General features: G+C 42.6%; 1 protein-coding gene across 3 annotated transcripts; it reads left to right on the top strand.

Annotated features, from left to right (window-relative positions):
* Nucleotides 1-354: 354 nt before the first annotated feature.
* Nucleotides 355-6,460, top strand: SMIM20 (small integral membrane protein 20). Of its 3 annotated transcripts, XR_012042473.1 has the most exons (4): nt 355-642; nt 4,563-4,619; nt 4,768-5,059; nt 5,936-6,460. XR_012042473.1 is itself a non-coding variant. In XM_072861410.1 (3 exons), exons 1-3 carry the CDS (start codon nt 534-536, stop codon nt 5,902-5,904), a joined length of 171 nt encoding a protein of 56 aa, XP_072717511.1. In that variant the 5' UTR covers nt 356-533; the 3' UTR covers nt 5,905-6,460. The 3 variants fall into 3 exon arrangements, 2 of the variants coding, with proteins under 2 accessions (XP_072717511.1, XP_072717510.1); XM_072861410.1 differs by lacking the exon at nt 4,768-5,059 and having other exon boundaries at nt 356-642; nt 5,900-6,460; XM_072861409.1 differs by lacking the exon at nt 4,768-5,059 and having other exon boundaries at nt 391-642.
* The last annotated feature ends 5,929 nt before the right edge of the window (nt 6,461-12,389 follow it).

A 12,389-nucleotide genomic window follows, 5' to 3' on the forward strand; every position in this document is an offset into this window, starting at 1 on the left:
GGCGGCGCCCCGGGAGCGGCGCGCCCCGGGCGGGACCTCGGCGCAGGGCCGCGTCCTCCCTTCTGGCGTGGCTCGGGGGCTCCGCGGTGGCTCTCCCCGCCCTCGCCCCCACCCTCACGCCTCGGCTCTGCGCTGCCAGCGCGGCCCCCGCCCGGGACAGCTCCCCGCTCCCACTGGCGGGCGACGCGGGGCGGCGGGGTGGCTTCAGGGCGGTACGGCGGGGCAGGGCCTCCTCGCAGCTGCCGTGCGCGGCGCGGCGGGCGCCGGGGCTGCGCGGGAGGCGCCGCCGTTCGCCTGGTCAGGCGTGACACGGCGAAGCGCGGCGGGTGTGTAACGGCACCGTGCCCACCTCAGGGGGGGACGCCGGCACCGGGCTGTGTCCCGCCGCCCGCGCGGGGGCGCTGCCCGCCGCCGCGCCGCTCCTGCCGGGCCGGGCCGGAGGGGGCGGAGTCCGCAGGTGTCTGACCGCTCTGCTTCCGGTGTGTCCCGGAAGCGGGATCCGCGTAGCTTCCGGGTTGTGGCCACCGGCGGCGATGGCCGGGCTGTCCCGCACGCTCGGTATCTTCGGCGGCTTCGTGGCTGTAGTGGGGGCGGCCTTTTACCCCATCTACTTCCGGCCGCTGCTGCTGCCGGAGGAGTACAGTGAGTCCCTGCGCGGGGGGGCAGGGCGGGGAGCGGCCCGGGGCCGGGGTCTGGCTGTGCCCGGGTCTGTGGCCCCGCCGGGCTGCGGGAGCGCAGGCGGGCGTGCCCGGGCTGAGGGTGTGCTGGGGGCTGCCGCTGGGTGGCTAACTCCCGAGAGGCTTTCTGCTCGTCTAAGGGATACTTTAAAAAATAATTATAAAACTCGTAGTACTCTTGTTTCAAGTTATTGGCCGGCAGGTGATTAAGAACGCCCTTTAGCTGTTCTCTGAAGTGATTAGGAGGATTTAGATGCAGTTAAAGAAGTTACGGTCAGAGGGCTGGAACACCTTTCTTACGAGGACAGGCTGAGAGAGTTGGGGTTGTTCAGCCTGGAGAAGAGAAGGCTCCAGGGAGACCTTATCGCAGCCTTCCAGTACTTAAAGGGGGCCTATAGGAAAGACGAGGACAGACTTTTTAGCAGGACCTGTTGTGATAGGACGAGGGGTAATGGTTTTAAACTAAAAGAAGGTAGATTCAGACTAGATATAAGGAAGAAATATTTTATGATGAGGGTGGTGAAACACTGGAACAGGTTGCCCAGAGCGGTGGTGGAGGCCCCATCCCTGGAAACATTCAAGATCAGGTTGGATGGGGTTCTGAGCAACGTGATCTAGTGGAAGATGTCCTTGCTTCTTGCAGGGGGATTGGACTAGATGACCTTTAGAGGTCCCTTCCAACCCTAACCATTCTATGATTCTATAAGTTGTTTGAGATGTTTTCCAGCCATAATTTAAAAGTTTAATTTAAAACACGGTAACAGATTCTTTACCAATTGCAATGATTTGCTAGAGCTGGTCTCAGTCTGCAGAGTTTTCTGTGAAACTGACTGCTGAGGAAAGCCCCACTTTCCTGCCAGAAACGCAGAAAACCTCCTAAAGCCCACAACCTAGTCTTGTAACCAGGGAGCTCTCAAGCACTCAAAGACACCTGAAGCTTCAGGTGCGAAGCTTCAGCAGCTCCAGGTGGGTGCTCCGTGCTGCAGGATTGGTAGCGGGAGCACGTGTTACTCCTAAACTTCTGTTAACTACTGCTGAAGGAAGTGGGGAAAAGTTTGGTGTAACCAGTCTCATTCCCTCGCTTGAACTTCTACAAAGCTAAGCGAGCTGTTGGCAATAACCTGAAGATGCATGTGGTTAATCTGCTGAGACAAGTGAAGAGATTTCTAGGAAGAAAAAAAAAAGGAAAAGGATAACAAACTTATTGATCTTCTTGGAGGGACTTTAGCCTTGCATCAAAGCTGAAGTAAAATTTAACTTGCAAGTTTTTATTCAAGGAAGCTATATTTGTGAAGCTGGAAGCTGCCCACAAAGATAGGTTTTTTGCTCTGTGCTCCCATTTGAAAACCTTATTCTTAACTCATTTTTGCTTATGGTGCACTTTCCAAAACTATAATATTAGAAGTGTGACTCAGCATTAAGGAAAGAACAGAACTAGTGGACAGCATCCTCTTTTGTACTTGTGAATTACATGAGCAAATGTTCCCCAGCAGCTTAGAGATTTTTTTTAACCTCCACTTAGCACATAAGATGAGCGATGTGCAGTTAGCAGGTGCTTCAACTTGCTATTTAATACCTGATTCTAAACTTTACTTATTGCATGCTGCTCAAACTCTCCTTTGATTGCACCTTTATTAATTTTCTATGTGCTTTTCTTGATGCTCATCGCTGCGGTATGAGAGAAGCACAAGCATTTGTTGTCATAATGCTTTAGACAAGAACATGGAATTTCACAGTTGTGGTACCTGAGCGGAAGTATTTTAACCTTTGGGGTACAAAGGATTTGATTTTTCAGAGTACAGTCTTGTAAGCTGTATGACAACTTCTGTAGAAGCTCACATCTCCCATTGGCTTGAGCTATGGGTGAATACTCGGTATTTCTGTGTATAGGGATGCTGGGTCTGAAGTCGGATCTTTGGATTAGCATCACAGTAATCCTGCAAAAGGCAAGAATGGATTTTATTTCTCTGGAGTGACATTCAACTCTGTAAACATGAAATGGTATCTTTTCTTTCTTCAGTCTTGTTTTTCTCCCAAATTCTACACAAATGAGGCACAATACATTCAGGAAGATGACTTTCCTGCACAATTCTCACACATCTTCAGAGGAGTTCCTAGTAGTTTAACAAATAAAATGGAAGATACTTGGAAAAACTGTATGTAATCAAATTGTTAATATGTACCTTAAATTGTGCACACAGGGGTTTGACTTTCATTTCATACAGAAGTGCTTCATTTCATACAGAAGTGCTATCATTGTATAGGTTTTTAGTACCTCAGTTTGTGGCATTGATGTTTCTAATATTTTCCTGTCTGTAACTAGCTTTAAAAAAGACTGTTTCCTCATATGAAACACATAGTTTAGTGTCAGTGTTGAAACTTTGAGGTCTTCAGCACAGACCTCTTCCACTTGGATTAATTAAAACAGTGGGTTGACAGCTGCTATTTGGATTGATATTGAGGCATTTTCACAGTAGATTTTGCAATTTTGCTGAACTGTGAGACTCAGTTCCTACCCTGTTGTGTGAGGTGGTTGTCCTCTCATCAAGACTGGCTCTTCCTCATTGTCCTTTTTTTGGCTTACCTGTTTTCCATGTTGTTTCCAGGCCCCACCCCAGTCTCCCTATTGACTGTTCCACATCCTATCTCCATAGTTCTCATCTGTTACTTCTCTGCACTCATTTCTTTGTCTGACCAGTTAACAGCTCTTTCTGTTCACCTCAAGTGTGTTCCCAGACCTCTCAGATTGATTCCCATTTGGTCTCTGCCTCTCTTCCAATCTTAGTCTCCACCTAAGACTAAATATCTTTCTCTTCCACGTCCTAGAATAAGTCTGATTCCTTGCCCTAATTTATTCTGTTTTCTCTCTCTGGGTTTTGTACCTTTTCCTTTGAAATTAGACAGTTCTCTGAGATTTTGCCTGCTAAAAAGGACAGAATGGCAATTACCATGCTCAGTGAACAGAAGTGGAGAAGCTGGATCTGCCTCTAGCTCCTGCCCCCTTGCAAGTAGAATCAATTATTGTGATATGCCTGCTAGCCTCTAGTAGCATTAGGCTTGTACCTAGACAGACTAATAACATGTAGTGCCTGTGCATTCTCAGTGGAATAGGATGCTGAAAAGTTTCAGTTTTAAGGTTAGCTTAGTTCTGAGTTTCCCCTGAGAATGTGCACTCTACAATTTTTTAAAGATTTATAAAGTTCAGTGGTATGGGCAAAAGGCTAATCCAGCTGAGCTTTGACTTCCTGCTTCAAAGTACCACAGTGGTAAAGTGTTTAACTGGAAGGGGAAAAAAAAGGAGGGGCATTTAATAAGAGAAAATAATATCGTTTTGTCCATTTCTCTTCTTGGAAGTGGTTGAATCTTTCAAACAAAAAAGAAAAGCCTGAGGCAGGCCCATTGTATGGAAAGTATCCCTCCTATACTTCATTTCACAAAGTTTACAAGCAGTAATTTTCTAGATGCTGTCATGAATTCTACTTGTGATAAGATGCAAGAACTTTCAGGGCCTGAAAATGGGGATCACTGATTCTGGAATAAATCTTTTGAAGAGTTTTATGTTGAGCATATGAGTCATAGCTCCTAAAAGTGCTAGTCATTCTTTAAGAGATGGGATCATGGCAGATATTTTGGCATCTTTTATTAAGCAGTAGTCATTACTTTAAGATGATTATGTTATTGCTTGTAATCTCTCAAAACAGATTAGCTGTTAGTTTCTTAGTGAAGTGCGAATACAACATTCACATTGTGTAGGTGGATACTCACCAGAATTTTACTGTGTAGCATCCAGAATGAACAAAATTTTCAGTATTATTTTATTGGGTGCAGTCAAGATGTGTGGTATTTTCTTTATTTTAGTAATGTCCTTTCTTGTCTGTTTTCCAGAGAAAGAACAGTCAATTAACCGAGCTGGTATTGTTCAAGAGGATATTCAGCCTGCAGGTATACTTCATTCATGTATTTGCATTGATTGTTTCAAAGACCTTCTTGAAGTAAGACCTGAATGTTTATATGGATTTAAATAATACAGTGAAGAATACATTCAAAGAATACATATATAATAAACTTACCATGAAAATGTTTTTTTCAGGCTAATTCTTCACTTGAAAATTACGGATTTAATGAAACTTGTTTTAAATTGACTTAACTGGCCAAATAAGTTGTAGAGATTGTTATCTTCACACTTTCTAAAATAGATGCCAGTTTCCACACCAGAAATTAACTTCTGAACCAGCTCAGAGCAAACAAGAACCATGGGTGGGCTGAGCTCTAATTGTAAAAAATACACTATTGCACCCTGGTTTTTGCACCTGCTTTACAACTCGGCTGAAGCACAAGTTATGAGCGGTTTGTCAGTACCTTCCAGCCTCATGGGTGGAGAGGTAAGGCAGAAGTCCACTACACATAAAGGAAAATTTGGAATGCAGTGCTTATAGCTTTTTGATCCCTGCTGTTACCAGTAGAAGGTGTAGAAAAGCATATGAGGGGAATAGAAATTAAAGTATGGCAGACCATCCTTTATAGTTCATTGTTTCATAGGTAATGGAACTAGCTATTCATTATGCAAGGTTGGCACTTCTTGTTTAAAGACATGAGAGTGCTTGTCTTGATGAAACAGTTCATATCTGAGTGTGTTAAACGGTAACTTATTCCTATTTTTAGAAAAGCCTAACATCAGCAGCAGGGGAAAACCAAATAGGGTTAATGCCATGTCCTTAGTACACATATCAGTTAAATCATCAGTGCAGGAATTACTTTCCAGGAAAGTGGTGAAATGCTGAAGAGGAGTAGGAAGGGTATTGTGAAATAGAAGTCTGTTAAACCTGCCTTTTTTATTAAACATTAAAAAGGACTGGACTGGCTCATCTATCCAAGATGCAGGTACTTGATGACCAGTTCTCCTCAGTATAACTTTTTCATCTAAATTTAGCTGCTGATGAGAAGTTATGAGATCCACTAGTTGAAAGTGAAAAGTAGACAAATTCAAGTGCAAGGTGCAATTCTAGATGGCTGTTCCAACAATATTAGAACACCTTACCTATGGGTGTGATAGATTTTTCCATTGTCTGAAGCTTAAGATCAAGATGAGGTTGTCTTTCTAAATATTTTTGCAAGCAGAAGCAGAGTTATGAGTTCAGTGCAGAAATTGTTAGGTTCTTTCATTGTTCCATACACAAGGCTGGAGTAGCAGACCTTTTTTTTTTTTTTTTTTTCTCCAACAGTCTAGTTATGAACTGCTGGTATTCTCTGATTTGTAGGGTTAAAAGTGTGGTCTGATCCATTTGGAAGAAAGTAATGATGGCGGCTGGGTGTATTGCAAGGCAAAACTGAAGATGGACATCTTCAGCCGTTTCTTCTTTCACTGAAGTGTGTCTTTGGGTGTCGCTGAAGAAGAATTCTGAATATGCTGTGTGGGCACGTGAGGAGCAACAAACGCTACTGGTTGGAATCCCAAGAGACAAAAACATGCTAGTTTTGACAGAGGATGCTGGGGCATAGTGCACAGACTATTAGAGAACTGAATGATTCTTGAGTTTAGAATTGAAATATTTATTTCCTTGAGAAAAGGGAAGAGGAATTATTTTTGTGGTTAATCTGTGAGCACGTGTAGAATAAATTATGAATAGAATAAATCATGCAGACTGCTTCAGTTTCCTCCCTAGTTTGAGAACTACTTTTTGTGGTTTTATTATGAAAACATAATAGACCGAGAGAGATCTGTGCAGAAAATATAACATGATGAGTGTAAATTTGTACATTAAAATTTCTTCCTTTTAAACCAACATGTATTTTTTTAATTTGTTTTGCAAGTAGTTTTTGCTGGTTAACCTTGGTCAGCTGCCAGGTTGCCCACCCAGCCGCTCTCTCACTTCCGCTCCTCAACAGGACAGGGGGAGAAAATAGGGCGACAAAGATCGTGGGTCTGGATAAACACAGGGAGATTGCTTACCAGTTACTGTTGCAGGCAAAACAGACTCAAGTTGGGGAAAATTAATGTAGTTTAGCGCCAATTAAAATAGATTTGGATAGTGAGAAACAAAAACAAAAATTAAAATAACACCTTCCCACTGCTTCCCTTTTTCCAGGATCGTCTTTACTCCCGAGTCCTCTATTTCCTCTCCCTCGGTCTCCTGAGCGGTGGATGGGGGTTACAGTTGGTTAGTAACAGTTCTGCTCCTTCCTTCACACATTTTTCCCATGCTCCTGTATGGGCTCTTCATAAGCTGCAATTCCTTCAGGAAATACCCAACTGTTCCAGTGTGGGCTCCTCCCCAGGCCACGGTGTGGATATTTGCTCCAACATGGTCTTCTCCATGGGCTGCAGGGGAATATCTGCTCTGGTGCCTGGAACACCTCCTCCCCCTCCTTCTTTTCTGACTTTGGTGTTCATGCTGCTGTTCCTCACGTGTTTTCCCCTTCATTCCTCTGCTTGTCTGGTGTTTTCACAAAGGTGCCACCCACTTGGCTGCTGGGCTGAGCTGTGTCTTGCAGGGGGTCCTTTGCAGAGCCAGCTGGAACTGTCTGTGGCCGACATGGGGCGACTCCTGCAGCCCGCCTTTCTTGCTGCCAAAACCTTGACTGATACACCTGATACAGGAGGTTAACACCAAATGTTGGGGTAGAAAAGCAGATACTTTAAAGAATCTTTTTTAAAAAGCACTTTTTCATGGTCAGCATAATGATCATTAGAACAGGTGAGTAAAGGATTGCCCCTACTGAAAATCTTTACCCAAATTGGATGTCTGTCTTAATAACAGCTTCTGAATAAACTATGTGTTTTCAAATTTCAAAAGAAACAAACAGTCTATAAGCTATAGCTACAGTCTATAACCTAACCAGTATTGTTCTTGAGTACAGGTGTAGCATGTACGTTTAACTTTAATATGCTATCTTCTTTTCTTGATGTATTTTTAGCACTTCATTATGGTACACAACATTTTAAAGACCATTGCAGGATCGTGTGTATTATGAAGCATGTATGTGCAGTGAGTGTTACTTATAAAGTTAGCAGATGTTAGTTTGTTACTTTTGTCGGACATCACACAGTTTTATTAAGACAGATGAAAGACTCTATGTTTACAGTGTTCTTTTCCAAACCGCTGTTCTGTTACTTGCTATTCCTTTTCCACCTGTCATCATTTCCTTCCCACCCAAAGGTTTCCTCTTGTGAGTTTATTTTTTTTTTTTTAGTCTCCTATTACCACTGTAAGCATTACAATTTTTTTGGTTTGCTTGCTGGGAAAATGTGACCATATTTGGTTCCTTTGAGTTCTCAGGTGATTTCGCTGATGGCTGAAGTCAGAGTGAGCGTACACATTCACTATAGGGATGTTGACAGAAGTTTCACTACATAGCACAGAGCAACACTGTCACAAAGCTAATTCAGTGTTTGCTAGGAAAAGAAGAATCAAACTGAAGAACAAAGAGGTTTTTATCACTTAAACCTTTCTTCAGTGAGACTGCGGAAATGAGGGAGCCTTGGTTTTTGTTTTCTTGAACAGAACGTTATACTGATGCATAAGACTATTTCAGCCAAATCGTTTCATCTAAAATATCTTTCCAGTGGAAATACAGCATTGCTTAAATGCAGATACTCCATCTATAGCTGACTAGCTGCAAAACAGTGAGTTTTAGGAGAAACTGGGAATTGTTCAGTAATGCTGCTTCTGTCACGTGGTGACATAAATGCTTAAAAAACATACGTCATGGTAGTGTGAAACAATTATTAAACCACTCTTTCAGGATGAATGATGTGACAGGATATTAAATTACTTAGTTTGGAGTTAGGAGATAAGACAATCTCTGCTACTCGTTTACTTTGTGAAGTTGAGCAATTTGGTGAGTGTGGATCTTGCCTAGAAAAATGTTAGATGGTATCAGAACAGTGGCTGTTGCTGGCAGGTGCTGAGCCTTTTGCCTTCATATTACTTAAACGTTGCAAAACATTTGAGTACATGAACTCAATTATTTAGCATTTATAGAACTGTACATGTCTGTTGGTCATGATCTCTAGTTTATTCCAGTGCAAAAAAGCTTGGTGAGTTTTGTAATTGCCTGTACAGAATTTGCAGCAGCGCGTATCTGTTGAATACTACTGAAGTGAATCTAAACTCTGAAAATGGTGTACATTGGTTTTAATGATCATCACTTCTCACTTACTGTGTTCCATCTAATAAAGTGGGCTGACTGGCCATGTCTTTAAAGTGTTAGGATAGTGAATGTCTTTTTCAAATCTTTGGTATTCTCTCTGGATAAAACTGTTAAGTCAACAAGGAACATACTGCAGTAACTCTCCAGAATTTACACTGAAAATTTCTGATTGCTCTGGCATTTGCCAGTTGCCTGGAGACTTGCCCGAGACTCATGTGGGAAGTCCTAGTCCTGCAGCTGGCTTACTGGGCTTTGTGACAATGCTTTGTTCTGCTCGTGGACACTGGACATAAGCCTCTCCTTCTCCCAGCTACCCAGTATCAGGTGAAGTTGAGTATAGCAATTTGTGCTCCCCAGGACTCTCCTTATCTTGCTCTGGAAGTAAGACTTTTTGCTACTTTTGTAGCCTGCAACAACTATTATTTTTCAACACAATCACACAAAGATGTTAGATGTGTTTATAATTATGCATAATTTTATATAATTATTAATACTTGGGAGGGACTAGTCTGCCTTTGCAGAGGAACCGATTTGCTACTTTTGCTGATTGTTCTGATAGAGAGGGTGGGACAAAACATTTGATAAAAATGCCTTCTTAGAATGTTTTTAAAATGGTTATTATATCTATTCTGTAATATGAATGCATTTTGCTTATTTATTCTAGGTGGAATATGAACAGCAACTATAACTTCAGCCTTTGGAGGACTGGAGAAAAGTTTTAAACAGTGCTTTGACATCCCAACAGAAAGATCTGGTTGTACTAAGTTTAGGCCTGCTATTGTATGCTGATAAGTTCTGAAATTATTAAAACTTGTGCTATGAAGAGCAAATCTGTCATTTTGGTCTAAACGCAGCTTAGTTTTGAAGCATCACATATAGATTGTTGATGATGCAATGAAACCCTCAAGCACAAACACTTCAGGAGGAGTAAGTATGGCAAAAGATACTGGCAAGTTACCAGATTATATGCATGATCAAGAAAGATGGGATTTTTCTTGCTGAATATTGTACTTCGTTCATTGAGATTGTTCCCACTGATGAGAGGGGATTTTTTTTTCTGTAGTACTTAAAGCATATTGAATAGCCTCAACTGATTGTCGCAAATTTTACTGTACATATGCCCTCCCACAAAAAACCAGTCCAGAAAAAGAAGCAGTTCTCCTGATTTGCAGTTTCTAAACCAAAATAAATCGTGTATTTTCCCTTCTTGCAGTCTAGCAATAATTAACTACTCATTTTCTCAGTACTGTGTACACTCCTACTGACCTTCTTCATGTTAACATGCAGACACAGCAGTAAATTAAAAGCTACATTGGCTTTTGCTGTGGTGCCACACAGCCCAAATAGTGTGTTTGCTAGCAGAAGGAAATTATTGTCCAGCTTCTGAGAAAGTGCTGCAGAGTATACGCTGTTTCCACGTGGACAATGTATAACAGGAGAGAGCAAAAAACAGAATGCAGGTCAAAGCATATTAAAACTCTAATTTTCACATATTAGCCTATGATCCAAGGTGTATTTGTGCATAGTGCAGACTGTGTGGGCCTTGCAAGAAAAATGGTGCAGTGTTTAAGACACTTTCTTGGAAATTAGGACTGTTGTGGTCAGTTACATGTTCCACCATGCTTTTGTCTGGCAGCAGGTAAGTAACCTAGCCTTTGAGCTTCAGCTCCATCTGTAAAATAGCAATAATAGTACTCCCCTTCCTTGCAAGGTGTGATGAAGGTAAATACAGGAGCGGGGGTTTTTTGATGCTCTAGAAAACATTTTTGGTTCTTGTTGGAGAAGTTTTCTTGATGGTTAGGAAAAATAGGTCTAGATTTGAGTGGGAAGCAGGTATTTTGGTTCCAAGAACTTGAAATGTTTTGAAGAATCTTTTCCAAAAGGAAATAACTTCTGAAATTTCCCAGGACTTTATACTGCTGAAATATTATGCTCTGGGTATGGAACTTCTATATTTTGGGAGTCAAACAGAAAACTCACCTCCTTTTCACAATACTAATGTTTTTTTTAGATCTCCAAATTTGCGTATAAACTTCTCCATGTAAGTTGAAATGCAACCCAATATGAATGTTACTACAGTTGCACAAAAAAGCAGAAAATTGGTCAGCTTTTGTTACTGGCCCAGGTGCCTCAGCAATTTTCTAAGACTCGGCAATTTTCAGTATTTTGACTTGCCACTTCCCTTGTCTTCTGTGACAATGAGTCCTCCCTTCTGACCTTTGTATGCCAAAAAAGTAGCTAAAAGTCTTCTAAGAGAGCTACAAGTACTGAGCAGGGGAAGCTGGGTAGCAGTTACAGGAGGCAAGGAAGAACTGGAGGTACTGCAGGGAAAAGTGTGTTCCTCCTGTAGCCCTGGAGGAACACCTTGGAGGTAGGGTGGTGGATACGAAGAGGAGACAGGGCATACTGGTCAGTTGAATGGGCAAGAGCATGAGGGACATGGGACATAAATCCATTGGAATAGAGCCTTCATAGGCTTTGCTGCTCACAGAGCAAATTGGGATACGTCTCTCCCTCTTTTCTGTTTCCTCCCCAGCAGATCAGAGGTAAACATTTCTAAAGAAAGTTCCTAGTCAAGACAAGGAGGTTATCATGAGAAGAGAGCTTCTAAGGAGAAATGATATAACTATCCTTCACTCTAGCCTACCTCGAGAGGTCAGGAATCATAGAATAACTTGGGTTGGAAGGAACCTCCTGCTGAAAAGTATCTTTCAGGCCCCAGGTCACAGGGAAAGGTGCCTCCTTCACTATCAACTTCTTCCGGTGATTCAGTACGGTGAATATCAGCAATACCAATCAGGGTAGAGGAGGAAGGTACTCCCATTGCTTCAGCAGAAATTCCTGTAGGAGGAGTCCTCCTCAGCCACCCATTCACTCCCAGAACTGGATGGCTCAGGCACAGTTTAGGAATGTATTTATTTTTTCCACCCTGGATGAAGAGAAACCACTGTGGATACTAATGAGAAGCATTTGCTCCCTGTTCTATTATCTGTGACTTTTGGGGTGCCAGTGATTGTAGAAGGCCAGCTCTAGATGCAGATCTCCTCCCATCTACAGATAAGAGGAAGGTTCATACAGGAACTCTAACTTGTGCCATTACTGGCTGAACAGCACAGTAGTCCTCTGAAAAACAGGAGTCCTCTGAAGCCTGGAAAGCAGGTAATCTTAGTAACAGAATCTTCACTGTCTGCTTGTAGCTTCCTCTGAAATGAGCTCCATTCCCCTGGTCCTTCTTACAGTCATCCTGTGTGTGGCTAACACAGGCTTGCTGGATGTCCCATATAACAAAGAATTTCTCATAGTTCAGTCCAAAATCCCGTGTCCCACATTAAGGACTTGTGGGGTATTACTTCACCCTGCATTTCTGTCTGGTTTTAATATGGGCTATGTGACTTTGTGGCCTCTGCTGCCTACTCCTTGCCTACCTACCTCTGCCTCTGGATCAAAGCAACAATGCCAGCAGCACCACTAGCTGAAGGAGCCTGTAAGGACCTGTGAGGATCTAAGGGAGGCATTCCCGGACATGAAGTCTGGCAATCCTACTAATATGTGTCAGAATTC

This window comes from Ciconia boyciana, chromosome 5 (genome assembly GCF_034638445.1).
Source record: "Ciconia boyciana chromosome 5, ASM3463844v1, whole genome shotgun sequence".
Taxonomy (NCBI): Eukaryota; Metazoa; Chordata; class Aves; order Ciconiiformes; family Ciconiidae; genus Ciconia; species Ciconia boyciana.